Here is a 21,657-nt window from a genome sequence, read left to right on the forward strand (position 1 = left end):
TTTACTTCCCCTTTGGAAAGCCTTAATTCAATATTTTCCTTTTGGGAACTATAATTCATTCTTTATAATAGCTATATCCTAAAAAACATTCTTAACCGACCCTGTATCTTCATTTGTATAACACTATTTGTATAACTGTTTGGCAGTTATGTGTTAAATGCCCAACTCAAGGATGTATTTCTAGCTCCTAGTATAGCAACTGGTAATTAATGGTAAGCACTCAACCAAAGGGGTTTCCCTGGTGGCTCAGTGGTAAAGAACCCACCTGCCAATCAAGAGACACGGGTTCAATCTCTGGGGCAGGAAGACCCCGTGGAGAAGGAAATGGCAAACCACTCCTGTATTCTTGCCTGGTAATTTTATGGACAGAGGAGCTTGGCGTGCCATGGTCCACAAGGTCACAAAGAATTGGACATGACTTAGCAACTGAACAACAAACTCAACAAATATCTGTGGAATACATTGATATTGCTGTTGTTGTTCAGTTACTCGGTAGTCTCCAGCTCTTTGTGACCGCATGGACTGGTCTTCACTATCTCCCGGAGTTTAATCAAACTCATGTTAGCTTGGCTTGTCAGGAATAAATTCCTTGACAGGTCAGGAATAAATAAAAGATCTACCTTCTTAAAATCTTTTGTTGATAGTCATGATTTTCAAGTTTTTCTGGCAAAAAGTTCTAATAGCTTCATTTCCCAAAAGCACAGACTAAGGTGTCAATGGTAGGTACTAACAATGACAATACATAATAAAAAACATAAGGCATTTTTTTTCCAGATAGTAACACATTGACCTAAGAGTATCCAATTTATAAATTAATCCTAGGAAGCTAAGTGACTTATGTAAAAGCAACAATTTCAATGCCTCACGGGATAAGTGTTCAATAAATAGTAATTTCTTTTAATGCTTAGTATATATAATAACAAAATTAGAATAAACCAAAGCAAAGGGATTCTGAAACTTTTGTATTTTAATGCTGGAATTAAAAAGATCTTTTCAAATTCCGTGTTAATAACATAGCAAGTGTCTGGGTAGTACTAAAAGTACAATTGTGAAGAACTCATGTCATTTTCATTATTGTCTGTAAAATATACAATTTTGGGGGAATAGGTTATAAAACTGGTGCATAATGTACCCTTATATCAGCTCGCTTATTTGAAAATTTCATAATATCTAAAACTTAAAATCCTAAAAACTTAAAATGTGCCAGGCACTCTTCAAGACATTTCATAAGTATGAACTCATTTCAACCTCACAGCAACTTTATGGGGTAGATGGTATTACAATTCCTGTTTTTAGTGAGAAAACTGAGGCAGAAAGAAGCTAAGTCATTTGCCCACAGTCTCAGGGATATAGTGGGGGAGTCAGGATTCAAACCCGGGCAATCCAGAATCCAGGCACTTAGGCTTTGTAGTTTACTATGTCAAGGTAAACACCCTTTGCATTAGTTCAGACAAAGCCGTATTGGTTCATAAAGATAAAGCTGTCGGGACTCCCAGGTTCCCCTGTATTTCTAGGGTAAAAAATCAGTTTGTAATTAGCATTAAGTCTTCAGGTCAGTACTTCTCTTTCCTTTTTTTTTTAATGGAATAATGTCATTTTACATTATTACAGAGTATTATTATATTATGTGTTCATTTATGTAAAATGTCTCACTTCGTTTTCTTTTGAAACCACTGGATTTCAAAATGTAAACACTTTTTTATTTTAAAATAGGAGGATCAAATAGAAAACACATTAATATATATACCAACATATATTCGAGAAGGAAATGGCAACCTACTCAAGTATTCTTGCCTGAGAAATCCCATAGACAGAGGATCCCGGTAGGTCATGGGGTCGCAAAAGAGTTGGACACAACTAATCCACTAAACAATAACAACAAAAAGAAAACCACTTAACAGAAATCTGAAAAGGCTTTCTCTTTGTAAATGCCTCAAGAAAGGCTGCATGGAATAACACAGTGTTGCAATTTGAGAGTTTTTCCTACAAGGCTCATAGTACAATTTAATTCATAATTACTTTAGGTGGACTAATAGCTTATGTAAGCCCTGGTTTCAACTGGGTACCCATCTATTATCCTATGGAATATCTTTACTAATTAAATAAAACTAAGAATAAGCTAATCAAGTGGAAATCAATTAAGCTGAATCAAATGAGATAGATTCATCAATGTGTAAAACAAAAAAAGAACAAGAACAAAGAATTTTATTTCCTAAACTCTATACTAAATGAAAAAAAGTTTTTAATTATGTTCTTTGCATTGGAATTTAAAATATCTCTAGGGAGCTCATTTGCTTACTCACATTCTTATAACTTAATGTTATATAAATTATATCAAGCAAGATATTAAACATTTCTGGGGTTCAGTCTAACCATATATAAAATAATAGGCCAGATGACCACTAAGGTAAAACACAGACCTAGTTCCATGCCTATAGTAGAACCTTCTAGAAGGACACAGAAAGTCTTAACATTTCTGTTAGGCTTTTGGAAGTAGATAAGAAATATTACTGAAATGGTCTTACATGCAACCATTAAAAAATGTAGGTCAATTACAAGTCTCAGTCACTTTTTATCTTATCAATGTGGCCCCAAATAATTTTTTTTCTTTGAACATCTCATGCTAGCCCAATCTTTTATACTGGATTTTAACTCCCATTAGGAAGAAATCTAAATGTCAGTGACCCCAACAGGAAGATAGGAACATCTGTTTTCCACTGGGCTTGTGACATGAGCAAAGCATAGAAACTAGGAAAGAATAATCATTTTCAGTGAAGCTGTTCAGCAGTGATTCTGGACATTTACCACAAAAAGCGTGTGTGTCAGGAGGAAGAAATGTCATCACAGATGTGGTCAGACTTCCATAAAAAGGAAGTAGGTGTTTTCCTGTGTCCAGCCCAGGGGGAGGTCTGGAAGGCCACAGCAGTGTCTCAAAGTAACCCATGTGTCAGCAATTAAGACGAACAGAAACAGACAATATTTTTCAGTGAAAATCAGATTTGATTTCTTTTAGGATTCTTATTTCTGCATCTACTTGGGATTTGAAATAGACTCCTTAAATGTACATATGTACCTCCAAACTAGCAAATTCATTTACTTCCATTAGTTTCAAATTTGAATTAATCTCTACTGAGGGCCACAGCAGAGTCCTAAGGAAATGTCAATGTGGAATGGAGTAGAAACAGGATTTGTTTACAATCAATCTTTTATATGATCATTCATAATCTTTGATTACACCAGGAGTCATTTTTCCCCTACTATATACCCTTCACATCACTGGAAGGATGCCATGCATGGAGAAGACAGCCAAAACTGATTGTTTAAGTGAATGGTAATAATCAGTTGGAAGAATTAATAAATTAGTAAATGAAAATATTTAGACCTCTAATCACCTTGATTCTGAAGCAGTGTCTTGTCTAGTACCACAGGAAAACAAGGAACGGAATTAGCACAGGAAAAGGGTGATGTCCAAAACCAGGATTTAGAATAAAAAGGCATTCCCATAAGACATCAATAAAGTACAAATAATTTCAATATTGTACCATGAGTAATTACACTATTTTCTTATCAGATAATATGAGAAAACTATAGAACCAAACTACACCACAAAGTACTTGTCAGCAAAAACCTATTTTGTCGCTGAAAAGTTTTAGAAGCAGATGTAATGACTATCATTTGACCAGTGAATTTCAATACAAATTTTTCAAATATAGGCACAAAAGCTGAGAAGCAACAATAAGAGCAAACAGATGTTTGTTTATAAAAGGATATATTATATTTGCTAAATGGATGTTATGTAAATATACCATCAGATTATGCATAATTATATGTCAGCTACTACACAATGAAATAACATCGAATTTTTAAGAATTAACTTGAAGTAAGGTAAAACGAAACATATATGTACTCCCTTTCCTTTAGCATTTCACTGTTATACAAATGAACCTACTACTAAGTAAACCATGATATTAAAAGTATCTTGGTTTCTTTTTCTCAGCCTGCTTAACAACAATAATCTACATGTTTTTAATAATTCAAAATAGTGGTCCTGGAGAAGGATGCCTATCTGAATTTCAAATTTCAAATGATCATGCTCTTTAAATAGTATTTGCTAACTAACCTACTCTATACTTTACTTAAATATGAATATTTACAGATCCACACTATGCCTCTAATATATATGAGCTACCCAAATGAAAATTATATTACATAGTTTTATGGACCTCTTTCTTTCTATTTTGAATAGTTGCAGATATCATGGTAATTGTGAGCATATGATGTTTTCTCTGAAACCAGTGATAATGAGAGATGTAGAGTTCAGAAATTCCTGGCTTAAAGCCACAGTCTTGAATATCTTCATTCTTAGCAAACACACACTGAAGGATTCAGAGTGAAGGGACATGTTATCTGCAATCTACTCACAAATGGCTTAGAATAACAAAATATATATGCATATACATATGCATGTATACATGGAAACAGAATGATAAAGCAAATGTGGCAAATGTTAAAAATGGATGAATCTGGATAAAGGTTTAACAGTTCTCCATAATAGTTTTGCATTTTCCTATAAATCTAAGCTATTTTATAATACTAATTAAAAAAAAAATCTCTCTCCAAGGCTGTAGTAAATTTATGTCAAAGTGACTGACTAATTGAAATAAACCTATTAAGAGTGAATTCTGTCCAACAACTTTGCTACTGTGTAGATAGCTACTAACAATGCACAAGTATGTACCAATGTAGACATGGATAATATCCAGGGAGCATGCACGCATGCTCAGCCACTCAGTGGTGTCCGACACTCTGTGATCCCATGGATGGTAGCCCACCGGGATCCCGTGTCCGTGAAATTCTCCAGGCACAAATACTGGAATGGGTTGCCATTTCCTCCTCCAGGATATCTTTTCGACCCAGGGACAGAATCCGTGTCTCCTGCATCTCCTGCATTTGCAGGCGGATTTTTTACCACTGAGTCACCTGGGAAACCCCTATCCAGGGAGAGTACTCTATAAAAAACAAAAAACTAGAAATAACCTCCATGTCCACCGGAAAAGGAATGAATTGTGATGTAGTAAATGAAATACTATTCAGCAATACAAATGAGTAAACTGAAGTACACATAAAAGAATACAGCTCATAAACCATTATTCAGTGGAAAAAGCCAGATATAAAAGAATTTATGCTGTATCATTCCATTTATAGAAAGTTCAAAACCAGGCAAAACTAAACTATAGTATCTGAGGTCAGGATGAGGGGTAGAGATTGGGTGGGAAAATGGGAGGAGCTGCCAGGGTGCTGGCAGCATTCCATGTGTTGACTGAGTGGGGGTGATGTGGGATGTTCATTGTGATAATCCATGGAGCCAGATGCTTACAACTGGCATAATCTTTCATGAAATTTTAAGTGTCTTTTTGGCCTATTGATTCTAAGCTGTCAAATTACAAAACACTGTACAAAAAGGAAACAAAAACATACCAGAAAGTGCTCTCTGATTTTTTAGAATTCCTCAGAACCAAGAAAACACTACACATTTCAGAAGACAGGATGTTTTTAATGATCCTATAAACTTAAAAGTTCTCCACATGTCTAAATATAGCATTTAAAAGAAGATCACCACAAAGAGGTACATTTTTTTCAATGCAAAATTAAATATTTGCCCTCTGACTTCAATACGCTCCTATTAGAATGAGGTGTAGTGGGCTAACGGAAGCTTGGCACAAGAATAATACATACACCTCAGCCGAAATTAACAACTATGATAATCTTTTATAGTCACTGCTTTTGTACTCTATAACCTATTCACAGCTAATCCTTGACCTTCTTGGTGGCTGTCCCTAACTGTCACCTTCAGACATGGTTCTGTTTCTGGAAGAAAACAGGAATTCTCTAGATGTTCTCTTTAATATAACAGCAGGAACCTGAAAATGGGTGTCACTGAAAGTGCTGTATTCTTATCAATAGGTAGAACTATACAGCTGAGGTAGACTGAAATTTTTAATGTTAACGTGTAAAATGTTTTATTGGTTCTCAATTATCTAAACTATCAGTTCTCTAAATTCATTGCATATTCCATATACATAATGCAATTTTTATGGTTTTATTCTTCTCACATAAGGTTGAGCCTGTAAAAACCTTTTGAAATCAATTCTTTGTCAACTTTCTTCAATAGAAATTCAATATTTTGGCATAATTTTGTACTAACTCAAAGGACAGTTCAGATTCAAAATTTTATTAATCCAATATTAATTGCCTGCCTTGGGATGAAAAGAGCTTAACATACATGGACAAAAGACATTCAGAGATAATTCAAGGGTTATTATAGTTTAACAAGTTAATGCACATTGCCTAATTATACTAACTTTTTGAATTCCCTATGTCTAAAAGAAAGGAGGCCAAAAGAACACCCAAGAAGATTTTAGTGGCACGCCGGCTGGTTGACAGCATGTATCTCTCTCCTTGACTGCAAGAATTATCAATTATCAAAAAATAGAAACAACCCAAATATCCATTAGCAAGAGAATGGATAAATTGTGATGTATTAAATGGAATATTATACAGTAATAAAAAAGGATGGCTTAAGCTACACGTAAAAATAAAAATGAATCTCAGAAAATTCTAAGCCAACAACAACCCCTTGAGAATTTCCAGCTTAATCCACTGCTTTCCAAAGGTTAAAATATCCTATTGAGAATCTGCAAGATCAGTAAGAATTCAGAATTTCAAAAATTATCTAATGGTAATTCTCAAAAAATCACCACACTTAATTTTGTGTAGTTATAACAGTAAGGAACAAGATTTAATAGGTTACGCAATTTCAATACTGGGGACAAAAACAAAACTGAACATCTACATAATTCAAGAGATCCCTCATGCTGCCAGAAGGAGTTGTTATCAATATGATCCTGTAGCCATTATGTGACTTATGCTCAGATTCAGAAAAGTAAGTCTATGTCATTGAAAAACCAGTGAAACACCTAGGAAATATTCTATATATTTAATAATAAAAATATATAATATCCATTACTTTAGTACAGCTGTTTAAATAAGTGGCTTTATATGTCCAGAGAAGCTAAAAATGAAAAAAAGAGAGAAACATGATCGGGGAGGTTTGCTTAGTATATATTTGCATAGGTCTTACCCCAAACAAAATAAAGCTCAGACTGTGGGGCCCAAGGCAAAGAAACACACACAGAGTACAAAAATATAGTCGCCAAAGTAAGATAATCATGTCATCAAAAAGCTTTGAAACACTTGTTTGTAAAGGTTTTCTTCAAATTAATTGGAACTGGAGCCAATATATTAGAAACTGGTTAGAACACGCACAACACACAGATGCATTCATGTCACTCAAATCAATTAGCCACTTTTTAGTAACATATCAGTATATCACTGCAGAAAGGTTGCTTTGCAAACAGAGGACACTGATCTCACCTGATTTCATTCTCATACTGTGGGGATAGTCTACCTGAATTCTGGTAAAAGCTTTTCAAGAAAGGGGGGGCAGTGAAGGAAGGGGCAGAGAAGGAAGTGTGAAGACTTGGAAGACTGGAGGAAGAATTACACTCCTTGTGCATGCGCCGAGCTGGTGGAAGGATGCTGAGTACAGAAAACACAGCAAATTCGTCTTAAGTTATATTCTGGAACAATCTTCATTCACTATGAAATAGCATATACACAGGTTCTTGCTATTAATGTAATCAAAGTTGAATTTATATGGAAAAAATTTATATGCATGCAGTTCTCTATTAGATGATGATGACCCGGTTCATTGTTTCACAAATTGAATTCCTCATCTATGCAGTGTTTCTCAGCAAATGTGTTTCTCTCTAAAATGCTCTTAACAATTTTAGGACAGAAAGTGTTTATTTTGACTTGCAAAAGATACTTCAAGGGGAAAAAGTAGGAAAGCACAAATAATTACAGGAAACAAGCTCCAGAAGGAAAAACTGATTATCAGTAGTTCAAAGACTTAATTATTTTAAAGATATAAACGCTTCTAAAAATTTAAGAACAACATGTTTGGTTGTTGGGAGTCATCAGAATACCTTTGGCTTAATGAATGTTAATGTCCATGTTCTTTCTTGCAGCCTGTAGAATTGTGCAGCCATGGTTTTATCTGAATCCTTAAGTCGCCTACAAAGATTTTTTTCCAGAAGATTCTTTTCATAGCAAATTTTTACCATGATATAAATAGCATCTTCTCATATTGACAGAAATTCTTTGAGTATATACATTACAAAATGTGGAAAACATAAGAAAATATAGACATCATTTATCCTTTAATATTTTAAATTATTGAAAATAACTTTTCCTGGAAAAAGATACTTAATGCCTTGGGTAAATATAAATGATCATAAAAAATGCTTGCTATATACATGAATACTTAGTTCTTTTTCATAAAAGAAAAATCTGAGGATAATTAGTTCTACTATTTTTATATATCTTAAATATCTTATTTATAATATGAAATTATTTTTAAAAATTAGGATTCAATTATATTTTTAAAAGATATGCTGGTAAATTTAATAGCAATTAATTTAAAAATCAATCTTCTTTTTTACTTAAGAGTTCTGATTTTATTTTTTCCCCTCTGACTGGAATCCCCATCAAACTATTTCCTAAACCAAACTCACAGGTAAAGAAGAGAAACAAAATTAGTCCTAGGATATAAATTCTGACTTGTACTACACAGTAAGAAGTATAATCATTCTATAATTGCAAATTTTATTATCTGTTATCAAATGCTAAATTATTTTGTTAAAGTATTTCCTAAACATCATGTGAGATAATTTCTAATAGATGCTCATGTCAATTACAGTATATGCATTCTTCTCTATAAACATCATTTTATTCTAGATACAATTTTAACACTGTTCACATTTGGTGATAATTTTTTATGAAATTAAATAACAGCCAAATTTGACCCCATGTAGAAAGGTAATGAGTGCTTCTTTTCAACCCTTGTGTTTTTCATTGTAAGCTTACAGGAAGCTCAGCTATGTTATTTTCGAATTTGCTGCTTCATGAACACCTTCATCAAGGAGACACTGAGGAACGTGTATTGTCAGCAGGTTTTTCAGATAAAACAATGGCATGATATCTTGTATTCTCCATTTTTTCTAGGAAAAAAAATACTTGCATCTAAAATGTCTGAACCCTGCTCTTTTGGGGATGCCTTAAAGCTTGCCTGCTTCCCTTGGTGATGAAGGTTTTGATAATTTAATTTATTTTTCTGGTCTCCCTGAAAACTAAATACTGGCTAGAGCAGGAAGTCACAAAAGCTCTCGACTCCACAGTGGTCAGAACAGGGACAGGGGAATTTGGTTCCAGTTTCTGGAGAGAGGTTTGGACTTACCTGCACTGCTCACTGGAGCTCTGCCTCAGAAGAGGGGAGCGAACCCCATGGGCCTTCCCATCCTGCAAATTCAGCTTCCTCTTCGTGCTTGAAGGTGGGTGGCTGAATGTGTGGGCCCGTCTTCGAAACTGCGGGGAGTCGGAATCCTCCTCAGGGAACGTCTGCCAAGCTGAGGACAGGGGGGAGGCTGGCGGGGTCCCTGGCGGAGAGTCTCCTGGCGAGTAGTCCTAAAACGCAAGAAGTCAGGCCTTTCTTTCCTACATGGATCATGGCAGACCTGTTCAGACACAGCTCAAAAGGGACAGAGTGTCTCTTCTGCCTCCTGAGTCATGAGAAACTGTTGTGTTTTTTTTTTTTTTTACTCAATCCATGCTGAAGCCTAATCACTATCACCACAGCCCATTTCTTCTGATAAGCAGCTGTAAGACAGCATCCGTAAAGATAGGCCAGAAAGTGAAAGGGATGATAAGAAAAGGTATTCTTCCCTCTCACCCCTTATGGTAAAATGCTACAAAGCTACTATACTCTTCTTGTTACCAGAAAGATGAAAAGTGATCCTGACCAAAAGAGGGTGGAGTCTGTATTCATATATCTACTGATTTCCGTGACATCTCAGTTGCACGCTTCCTGTACTGTCAAACAATATAACAACGCTTAAGGGTCCAAGTCTCATGGCAAAGACGTCAGGAAAATAAAATAAAGCCTGTTAAGTATCCTCCCTCACAGTGGATGTTTCTATCTAACTACGTGGTCCCTGAGGTAAAAAAATTTTTAAAGACATGAAAAACAGGAAATGAATGAAAAGTGAGCTATGCCGGAATGCCTCTCATACTGCATGGGTGGACAACATAAATCTTTCAATTTAGACAAGTATGCTGTTTATACTCTCCAGAACGGGCTCTGCTGTAGAAATCTGTAGCTTGATAAACATGGGTTAGGGCTCATGGACTCATAACTGTCCTCAATTCTACCCACAAAAAGTTAAGTGAAAATATTTTAGTATTTTTCCATTAAAAACAAATAGGTTGCATCTGCCTCAGGTTACATGTTACAGGAAACAGGAAACCAAACCTAGTGAGAATTGCCTATGAGATAAAGAAGAGCCTAATGTTGCAGTTAAAAGGGTTAAACATAGGGGAGGGGGAAGTAATATGAGGAGAGAACAAAAGATCGCCCTATAAGTACAGTAATTATAGGGTTCCTTTTTCTATGGCTTTGGATCAATAGTTGTTCAAATACTGTTCCCCAAAATATACTATCTCCAAACAGTCAAAAGCCTGAGAAAACAGAGTTAGTCAGCCAAAACTGTGTTCTGTCCCACCAAGAGAAAGCTTCAGTTGAACAGACAGAAATGTCGACTAAAAAAAGATGTACAACTTGAGAGTTGTGAATTAAGTTTTATTTGGGGCAAAATGAGGACTGCAGCCCAGGAGGCAGCATCTCAGATGTATGACCTTAAATTCATGGTTAACACCAGGCTATGGTCATTTAAGTTTAAAGGCTCCTCTATGTTGGGAATGGTTAAATCATACTAAAAATGATTAATCTAGTAATTATGACACAAGGCTGGGTACTTTATGAACTATGCCTGTTATTACCCTTAGAGAGAGTGATTGGTATGGAACTCAGTGGATTTGTGGTACTAATTTATGGCCTTGACATTTACTGGGATGGATACGAAGGTGTAACCAGGGATTCCCATGAATTTAAGGTCATACATGTTAACAAATTAGAGGTAACCCCAACCAACCTATCACTGGTATGACCCCAGTGGGTCAAAGATCTGTATTCTACTAGTATGACCATTTAGCAGCTTTTGTGTGTGTGTGTGCGTGCATGTGCCTTCAATGGGGTTTGAGGATGTAATTGACCATATCTAAGCCTTAACATCACTGCAGATGGTGACTGCAGCCATGAAACTAAAGGACGCTTACTCCTTGGAAGGAAAGTTATGACCAACCCAGATAGCATATTCAAAAGCAGAGATATTACTTTGCCAACAAAGGTCCATCTAGTCAAGGCTATGGTTTTTCCTGTGGTCATGTATGGATGTGAGAGTTGGACTGTGAAGAAGGCTGAGCGCCGAAGAATTGATACTTTTGAACTGTGGTGCTGGAGAAGACTCTTGAGAGTCCCTTGTACTGCAAGGAGATCCAACCAGTCCATTCTAAAGGAGATTAGTACTGGGTGTTCATTGGAAGGACTGATGCTAAAGCTGAAACTCCAGTATTTTGGCCACCTCATGCGAAGAGTTGACTCATTGGAAAAGACCCTGATGCTTGGGAGGGATTGGGGGCAGGAGGAGAAGGGGACAACAGAGGGAGATTGAACCCCATGCTGCTACAGCTGTTGACCTTCAACAGCCCCTGAGGGAGTCCATAGTGGAGTGAGGCACTCTGTGCTCCAGGGAATCTGGTGGGACAGGTCTTTAGATAGTTGGATGTTTTTAGGAACAGATTTTATTATCTCAATCCTTGCATCTCTTCATATCTAGAGGAGGATTAAATCCCTTCATGGTGACATCAGATCCTCCTGACTAACAAAAACCCTTTTGTAAAACCCTTTTGTGGCTCAGTGCTTATGGTATTGAACTTCCCCTTCACCAAAACCTTATATTGTCTTTCCCCCACTGCTGCTTTGGAGCAGTCTCTCACAGCTATCTGAGATGCTGCCTCCCAGGCTGCAGTCCTCATTTTGCCCCAAATAAAACTTAACTCACAACTCTCAAGTTGTAGATCTTTTTTTAGTTGACAGAAAGGAGCTAATATACAGAATCTTCTTTGAAATAATAAAGGCTCATGAGTTATTTTTTAGAAGTCATGAAGGACTCATAACAAAATAACTAACCAGGCATAATACCATATTAGTGTTTGTTTTTGCCAAGTTGAAACAGCAGAAAAAAAGGAGAGCTCCAGGTGCATACCTTCTCTGAAGCAACACTGTTGGATCGTTCAAAGCTGTCCACACTTCCAAGCCGACCTCTCATTCTGTTAGCTCCCTGTGTGAAGAGTAAAATTAAATCATTCACACGGTTTGAATTTTTACTTTAAAATTATAAAAGGCAGCTGTCTGTTTGTGTTAGTATGAAATTCATCTTTTGGGGGTTCACTCAAATTTGTTGGCAGCACTGGTCATAGCAAACACCCTCTTCCAACAACACAGGAGAAGACTCTACACATGGACATCACCAGATGGTCAATACTGAAATCAGATTAATTATATGCTTTGCAGCCAAAGATGGAGAGGCTCTATACAGTTAGCAGAAACAAAACTGGGAGCTGACTGTGGCTTAGATCATGAACTCCTTATTGCCAAATTTAGACTGAAATTGAAGAAAGTAAGGAAAACCACTAGACCATTCAGGTATGATCTGAATCAAATCCCTTACGATTATACAGTGGAAGTGACAGATAGATTCAAGGGATTAGATCTGATAGAGTGCCGAAGAACTATGGACTGAGGTTCCTGACACTGTACAGGAGGCAGGGATCAAGACCATCCCCAAGAAAAAGAAATGCGAAAAGGCAAAATGGTTGTCTAAGGAAGCCTTACAAATAGCTGAGAAAAGAAGAGAAGTGAAAGGCAACAGAGAAAAGGAAAAATATACCCATTTGAATTCAGAGTTCCAAAGAATAGCAAGGAGAGATAGATAAGAAAGCCCTCCTCAGTAATTAATGCAAAGAAATAGAGGAAAACAATAGAATGGAAAAGACCAGAGATCTCTTCAAGAAAATTAGAGATACCAGGGGAACATTTCATGCAAAAATGGGCACAATAAAGGACAGAAATGATATGGATCTAACAGAAGCAGAAAATATTAAGAAGAGGTGACAAGAATACACAGAAGAACTATACAGAAAAAATCTTCATGACCCAGATAATCACGATGGTGTGATCACTCACCTAGAGCCAGACATTCTAGAATGAGAGGTCAAGTGGGCCTTAGAAAGCATCACTATCAACAAAGCTAGTGGAGGTGATGGAATTCCAGTTGAGCTATTTCAAATTCTAAAAGATGATGCTGTGAAAGTGCTGCACTCAATATGCCAGCAAATTTGGAAATGCAGTAGTGGCCACAGGACTGGAAAAGGTCAGTTTTTGTTTCAATCCCCAAGAAAGGCAATGCCAAAGAATGCTCAAACTACTGCACAATTTCACTCATCTCACACGCTAGCAAAGTAATGCTCAAAATCCTCTAAGCCAGGCTTCAACAGTATGTGAACCATGAACTTCCAGATGTTCAAGCTGGATTTAGAAAAGGCAGAGGAACCAGCGATCAAATTGCCAATATCCGCTGGATCATTGGAAAAGCAAGAGAGTTACAGAAAAACATCTACTTCTTCCTTATTGACTATGCCAAAGCCTTTGACTGTGTGGATCACAACAAACTGTAGAAAATTCTTAAAAGAGATGGGAATACCAGACCACCTGACTTGCCTCTTGAGAAATCTGTATAGCAAGTTAAGAAGCAACAGTTAGAACGGGACATGGAACAACAGACTGGTTCCAAACTGGGAAAGGAGTTCGACAAGGCTGTATACTGTCACCCTTCTTATTTAACTTACATACAGAGTACATCATGAGAAATGCCAGACTGGATGAAGCACAAGCTGGAATCAAGACTGCCGGGAGAAATATCAATAACCTCAGATATGCAGATGACACCACCCTTATGGCAGAAAGCAAGGAAGAACTAAAGAGCCTCTTGATGAAAGTGAAAAAGTTGGCTTAAAACTCAACATTCAGAAAACTAAGATCATGGTATCTGGTCCCATCACTTCATGGAAAATAGATGGGGAAACAATGGAAACAGTGAGAGACTTTATTTTGGGGGGCTCCAAAATCACTGCAGATGGTGACTGCAGCCAGGAAATTAAAAGGCGCTTGCTCCTTGGAAGAAAAGTTATGACCAACCTAGACAGCATATTAAAAAGCAGAGACATTCCTTTGCCAACAAAGGTCCATCTAGTCAAAGCTTTGGTTTTTCCAGTAGTCATATGGATGTGAGAGTTGGACTATAAAGAACGCTGAGCACTGAAGAACTGATGCTTTTGAACTGTGGTGTTGGAGAAGACTCTTGAGAGTCCCTTGGACTGCAAGGAGATCCAACCAGTCAATCTTAAAGGGAGATCAGTCCTGGGTGTTCATTGGAAGAACTGATGCTGAAGCTGAAACTCCAATATTTTGGCCACCTGATGCAAAGCACTGACTCATTGGCAAAGATCCTGATGCTGGGAAAGTATGAAGGTGGGAGAAGAAGGGGACAACAGAGGATGAGATGGTTGGATGGCATCACTGACTCGGACATGAGTTTGAATAAGCTCTGGGAGCTGGTGATAGACAGGAAAGACGGGTATGCTGCAGTCCATGGGGTCGCAAAAGACTTGGACATGACTGACAACTGAGCTGAACTGAACTGATTAACAGCCATTCCAACATGGTAAACAGAACTGTTCACCATCTATTTCCATTATTTCTAGATCAGCCGTCAGATAACCAAATACTCAGACCAAGCTACTGAAGTGATTTTGGTTACAAGGTTAAACATTATTCACATATAAGATAAGAGAGTTCCATGAACGTGATGTCACAAAGAGGTAAACACACGTGGAAAGTAAAGCACAGCAAACCACAACAGTTATAAAGAAAATGGCTTATTACATACACCTCCTCTATAAGCTAGATCATAACTTACATTATAGGATGATAATAAGCACAGGTTAAAAAAAAAAAAACGCATCCTAAAATGTATGAATTTATCTTCATTCATTATTCCATAAAACAAAACTACTTCAGGAAAGCACTTCTCTCCAGAAGACCAGATAAAAGTCTGCTTCGGTATTGGTGGATTGGTTCTTTACTTTCTTTTTACACAGTCCCTTCATATGGATTTCACAGATGATCTAAGAAAAGAACCAAAGAGATCATCTCACCTATTTCCCTCACTTTACATAGGGAGAAACTGAAGCCAAGTATTGAAGGAAAGAAGACGGAAAGGCTGGTTGGGAGCCACATCACATAGAAGGTCTTAGGAGACAAAATAGCAGACTAAGAAGTTCTACATAACTCTAAAATACATGGGAAAGTTCTGAAAAGAGTAACTAGAAATACATCAAGTCGGTGTGACAGTGACTCTGCACAATGAAAAAACACCCAATATTTTTATAGTGCTCTACAACATTAAAGACTGTCTCCAAACATTCTTGGGTTTCATTTGGTGGGGAGGGAAAAGGCATTAAGCTTCACTTTAATATTTAATCAAAGTAATACCTACACAAAGCTTCAAAAGTCAAACTAGGGACTTCCCTGGTGGTTTAGTGGTTAAGAATTCACCTTCCAATGCCAGGGACGCAAGTTTGATACCCAGTTGGGGAACCAAGATCCACAATGCCAAGGGGCATCTAAACCCACGTGCCACAATTGTAGAAGCCTCCATGTGCTTCAACGAAGACCCAGCACAACCAAAAAAAAAGTCAAACTGTACTACAAAACTTATAACGATAAACAACAATCACCAGATCCGTCTCTCATACACTGAATCCCATTCTTCAAAAGTAAGCACTTGAAATTAAATTTATGTTAATGCTTCTGTTGTTCATTTTAATACTTTTGTTGTTCAGCCGTCAAGTTGTGTCCAACTCTTTGCAACCCCATGGACTTGCAACCCCCAAGCACACCAGGCTTCTCTATCCCTCACCACTGAGTTGGTGGTACCTTCCAACAATCTCATCCTGTCATCCCCTTCTCCTCCTGTCTTCAATCTTTCCCAGCATCAGGGTTTTTTCCGGTGAGTCAGCTGTTCGCATCAGGTGGCCAAAGTATTGGAGCTTCAGGCACTATCTATTGACCTCCTACTCTGGAAGATGAGACTTTAGTTCTAACTTCATTCAGTCAGTCAGTTCAGTTGCTCAGTCACGTCCAACTCTTTGCAACTGCATGAACCGCAGCATGCCAGGCCTCCCTGTCCATCGCCAACTCCCGGAGCTTACCCAAACTCATGTCCATTGAGTCAGTGATGCCATCTAACCATCTCATCCTCTGTAGTCCCCTTCTCCTCCTGCCTTCAATCTTTCCCAGCATCAGGGTTTTTTCAAATGAGTCAGCTCGTCACATCAGGTGGCCAAAATACTGGAGTTTCAGCTTCAACATCACTCCTTCATTACCCATCACCATACACAATTCTCTCTTCCCTTCTTTTCCCAGTAAACTTAGATCACAAGTTTCAGTTAAACTAATACTTGGTTCTTAGATTTTTAGACCTTGTAAATATTGTCTGCACCTGAGCTACATACATATTTCACTATTAATACAACTAACATCTTGTACAATTTGTTTTTCAGGGAATCACCTGAAACGAGTGAAAAGTGTTAGTCATTCAGTCGTGTCCGACTCTTTGCAATGCCATTGACTGTAGTCCACCAGGCTCCTCTGTCCATGGAATTCTCCAGGCAAGAATACTGGAGTGCGTAGCCATTCCCTTCTCCAGGGGATCTTCCCGACCCAGGGACTGAACCCAGGTCTCCTGCATCGCAGGCAGATTCTTTACCATCTGAGCCACCAGGTAAGTCCCATAACTACCTGAGTAATCACTAACTTATTACTACTAATTTATTTGTTTATCATTTATTTATCACCATCAGGGCTTCCCAGGTGGTGCTGGTCGTAAGTAACTCGGCTGCCAGTGTAGGAGATGCAAAGGACATGGGTTCAATCCCTGGGTCGGAAAGATCCCCTGGAGGAGGGAATGGCTACCACTCTAGTATTCTTGCCTGGAGAATCCACGGACAGAGGAGCCTGGAGAGCTACCGTCCATAAGGTCGCAGAGAGCCGGACACAACTGAGGCAGCAGCACCAACAAACCACATTATGGGCGTCCATCACATAATGCGTCAATCACATTTTTTCTTTTTCTTTGAGCAAGCCATTTTTGAGACTTCTGTCTTCCTGTCCCAGTCTGGACTGGTAGAAATTCAGGTTTGCCAAATAGATGTTTCCAGTATTCTCCTTCACTATCAACCTAGAAATTTCCTTTGATGCTATCCTATGTTGAAAATTCTGTTTCCCTGGGCCATGTCTTCCTCTTTTTCAGCTTACTTCTTCATTTTAGCAGAACATAGATTCCAGGTGCTTTCTGAGAAAGGGAGACTGGGAAGTATTTTTTTAAATGTATCAATATATGTCTGTAAATGCCTTTGTTCTTTATTTATACTACACTAATAGTTGTGCTGAATATACAGTTCTGCTTGGAAACATTCCTTCAGGCTATGTCAGCAGTGCTCAAGTGTCTTCTGGTACAGAGGTCTAATGTCATTGTGACCTGACCCGTACGACCCTGTTATTTCTCTATGGAGCAGAATCTAAGCTTACCCTTGGGCATTATGAAATTTCACAATGAGTTGCCTTGGCATGGCTTTGTTCAGTCTTTCTATTGTGTATTTCCTGAGTCCATTAAATTTTGAAACATGTCCATTAGCTCTGAGAAATTTTTTCAATGATTTCTATGAAAATTTCTGCATGTATTTTCTTTCTGGAACTCCTACCCCTTGGCTTTTGGACCTCCAGACAGATTCTTTAGCTGTTTACATTGTTCTCTTATTTTCCATTTCTTTCTCATTTTGCTTTACTTTCTGGAAGATTTTTTTCAACTTAGTTTCATTGTCTTCTATTGAATTTCTCTTTTTATGTTCACTATCAGAAAGTTATAAAAGTTCTATCCTGTTCTTAACTGACTCTTTGTATTTATGGTAGCCCATCTTGTTTCATAGAAGCAATACTTATTCTCATATGTAATATATCACATATATATGTGTGTGTATATATCAATTATAGTTTTCTATCTCTGGTGGCTCTGTCAATACCAGCTATATCAATCATAAAACTAATAGCTGCATCTAATATTACCAAATGCTTACCATGTGCCAGGTATTATGTAAAGTATTCTATCAGGCATTACCTCATTAATCCCCACAACAGTTCTAATGAGGTAGATACTTAATTTGGCTCAACTTTATAGATAAGGAGACTGAAGTTCTGGTAGCTGAAGTAGCCAACATTTACACAGTTTAAAGACTGAGGAGCAATTTGAATTCAGGGAGGACAACTTTAAAGTGAGGCTCTTGAGCTCAATACTATTTCCTAAAGATAGAGCTTTGTGAAAAGTAAAATTACAAATAAAACCAATTAGCCTACATTAGCTGTGTGATTTTATAAATGTCCTAGAATTTGATCAAGGCTCTTTCAGTTCTTCGGTTCTATACTATAACATGATAAACTATACATGTGGCTGATAAATCATGGGGTTTGAGTTTGTGGGCAAGAAAAATGGGCCATGTCGCTTTCTGCTATTTTTTTAGCTGCTACTTATATGTCAACTGGCCTGGTTATTTTAGGCTATTTGCTCACGATAGAGAAAGCATTCAGATGGACATCAAACCATTTCCATTGTTAAAAAAACATTGTCACACATATTACTTGTAGGAGTGTTTCATCCACAAATTTTTCTTAAACAAAAAGAAAACTAAACTTACTTTACAATTTACCACAATTGTTAACTCACACATTTTAACAAATAAGGACAATGGCTATTACTCTGAAGAAAACATAAAATAAGGACTTTTTCCCAACTCACACTTTATATTAATAGCTCTCTTTTAGAATAATAATATACTAGTAAATATTCCTCTTTTGAAAAACTTCAATTTGAGAAAAAGCAACAGACAAACAACAAGAATACAAGACTCCATCATCTCATTTTTGAACAGATAGCTTTTTCAGTTTTACTACATTATGATTTAGTAACGCATGTGTCAAGCCTTTTCCTTTGGACTCACTTTTTAATTGTTTATGAACTGAGCTTTAAAGCATTTTGAAAATGTATCCTATTTCATAAACAGCTATCGTTCATTAAATGAAATATTCCAGCATTTAAAAATAGCAGCAATTATGAGCCGAACTATGACTGGAGGGTCAACTTTCTACTATATCACTCAGAGAGAAAAAAAATAAACTGACAAGTTTTAGAAGTAGGCAAAACCCATTTTCTATGTAACCTCTGAAACAACATGGTTAGCTGCCAGTCTTTCCAAGAAGTCCATTCTTCTGCATATGTTGCAAGTAAGACCTTGTTAGGTCACATAATTTATGGCATTTGGCAGCACTTTGGGACACAAAAGCTACAGTATCCACCTTGACCAGAATAGACTGGCAGTGCCCTTGCTGGAAATTCATTACAGCTGATCAAGGCTATGGAGCGGCACTTCAAAGTCCGTCACGTAAGTACTGTGCGGAATGCCAAGGTACTCGGTAGGATAATACCCTTGTGTCATTTGCCAATGACAGGTTCCAGGGCTGACCACTGCTGTATGTACCACCTCATATCCACAGTGTGACATTTTCCCAACATTCTGACATTTCATCCTCACGGCAATGGGCTCAATCAGAATGGATGGGAAATGTTTTCCCATTTCACAAGTGGAGAAAAAACTGTTTAGAAAGGTAAATAATTTGTCCAAGGTCATAAATATAAAACGTGCTTGGGCAAGATCTTGAATTCAGATCCCTGACCACCCCATAAATGATCAGTCTACTAAAATTCTCACTAAACACATGGGAGAGAGGGAGAAGAGAGAGGGAAGGACTGAGAGAGAAAGAAAGAACCTAACTGATTTATAAATGTTGAAGACAAGGAGATAAGGAAGTTTTATGAGAAGTTACATTAACACATTTCTGATAAATCTTCTAGAGGCTTTTTCCTAGGTTCTGTTTTCTGCTAATAAAATAACAGCATTGTCAGATGACCATGATTGCTGTAGGGCTTTTGTTAAAATTAGAAGACTCTCCATCATTAATAGAAATACCCATAAAGGATTTTGAGTTCTAGCACAGAAATAAAAATAAGAATACCAGACATCAGAAGTCACTGTTCCAATGTACTACTGCGTTGACTTTCCTGCCCTAAACACTTTGGAAGATAACAGGTAGTTATTTTGTAGACTGTATCTCAAAGTGGGTTTGTTGATGTTTCCTTATGATTAGATTCAAGCATTGCCCCTCTGGCAGGAATACCACAGAAGTGCTTCTGTATTCTTTGTAGCACAGGATTTTAATTTTGTCCATTGTTGATGACGTTCAATTTGTCAAGGTGCCTGTCAGCCTTTTTCATCATAAAGTTACTATTTTCCCCTTTGTAATTACTAAGTATTCATTCTATCCAGTAAATATCCTGATAATGATCAAGTTGTCAATTTATTTTTCACATCCGAATAGACTCAGTTTCCTTTCATACAGGAAATGGATACCCACTCTAGCATTCTTGCCTGAAGAATTCCATGGACAGAGGGGACTGGCAGGCTGCAGGCCATGCAGTCACTGAGAGTCAGACACAAGTGGGCGACTAAGCGCCTTAGTACCTTCCTGTTATACAACAGGCTACTGTCTGTCGCCGTCAACTATTCTGACGCTTAAATTGTCTCAGATGTCACCACTGGAATCCTTCAAGGTGTTTATGTCTTTGTGACATCCTGCCATCTCTCTTTGACAACTTCTTTATTATCTAGAATGCCAAGGTGCTCTGGACTTATCTCGTAATTTCCATATAGTCCTGGAACTAGCCATTTCTGCCAGGATCCTGGTTCCCTCTTTGTTTCTGTACAGAAACCGAAATCCGAGTCCTAAATCAAAAATCTGGTCACCCAAACAGACTTTAACCTGGTCACCCAACCAGGCTTAATGTATTATCTGACATATATAGAAAAGCTGTCCCCAGTGCCTATCAGTGGACCATATATACACATTTATACACATACACATATAGTAATACACATATTACATACATATTATATGTATATGTATAATATATGTATATATTATTCTATTGTTCAAAACAGAAAAACCAAGATTCCATACCGCTACCTCTGAGTTGAATTCAACAGCAGCAGAATTCATTCTAATTCCCTCTCCCCTTTTAACTTTGTAATTCCCTTCTCCCAGAATCCCACTATCCTTCAACATTTACATATTTGGTCAGTTCCCTGTATGTAACCAATCTGCACAATTGGCACCTCACCCTCTCCTCACCCCACCCAGCTCCAGCAGCCCCACACAAGGCACCATCCTTGTACTGGGCACCTGGAATGCTTTCTCCCCTCCACTCTGCCTCTGACACCCTGCACTGAGCCATCCTGCTTCGGGGCACCCTCTTCACCTGCTCATGCTCCTCTTGTAGAAACCAGACTGCCCCCACAGGCTGACAGCCTCCTCACCACACTCTGGTTTCTGCACGCTGCATTGGGACACCCACC

General features: G+C 37.7%; 1 protein-coding gene across 2 annotated transcripts in view; it reads right to left on the reverse strand.

Annotated features, from left to right (window-relative positions):
* Window positions 1–21,657, reverse strand: part of TBC1D4 (TBC1 domain family, member 4) — a 263,231-nt gene that overhangs the window by 34,606 nt on the left and 206,968 nt on the right. Inside the window, exons 11-13 of one of the 2 annotated variants that reach the window (XM_010839663.1) lie at window positions 12,282–12,356; window positions 9,359–9,585; window positions 7,435–7,599 (exon numbers count right to left, since the gene is read on the reverse strand). In XM_010839663.1, coding sequence (XP_010837965.1) covers window positions 7,435–7,599; window positions 9,359–9,585; window positions 12,282–12,356 — 467 coding nt within the window. The remainder of the gene's footprint in view (window positions 1–7,434; window positions 7,600–9,358; window positions 9,586–12,281; window positions 12,357–21,657) is intronic. The other variant, XM_010839664.1, reaches the window with a different exon arrangement.

The sequence above is a fragment of the Bison bison genome, unplaced genomic scaffold (genome assembly GCF_000754665.1).
Source record: "Bison bison bison isolate TAMUID 2011002044 unplaced genomic scaffold, Bison_UMD1.0 scf7180017864128, whole genome shotgun sequence".
In the NCBI taxonomy this organism is placed as follows: domain Eukaryota; kingdom Metazoa; phylum Chordata; class Mammalia; order Artiodactyla; family Bovidae; genus Bison; species Bison bison.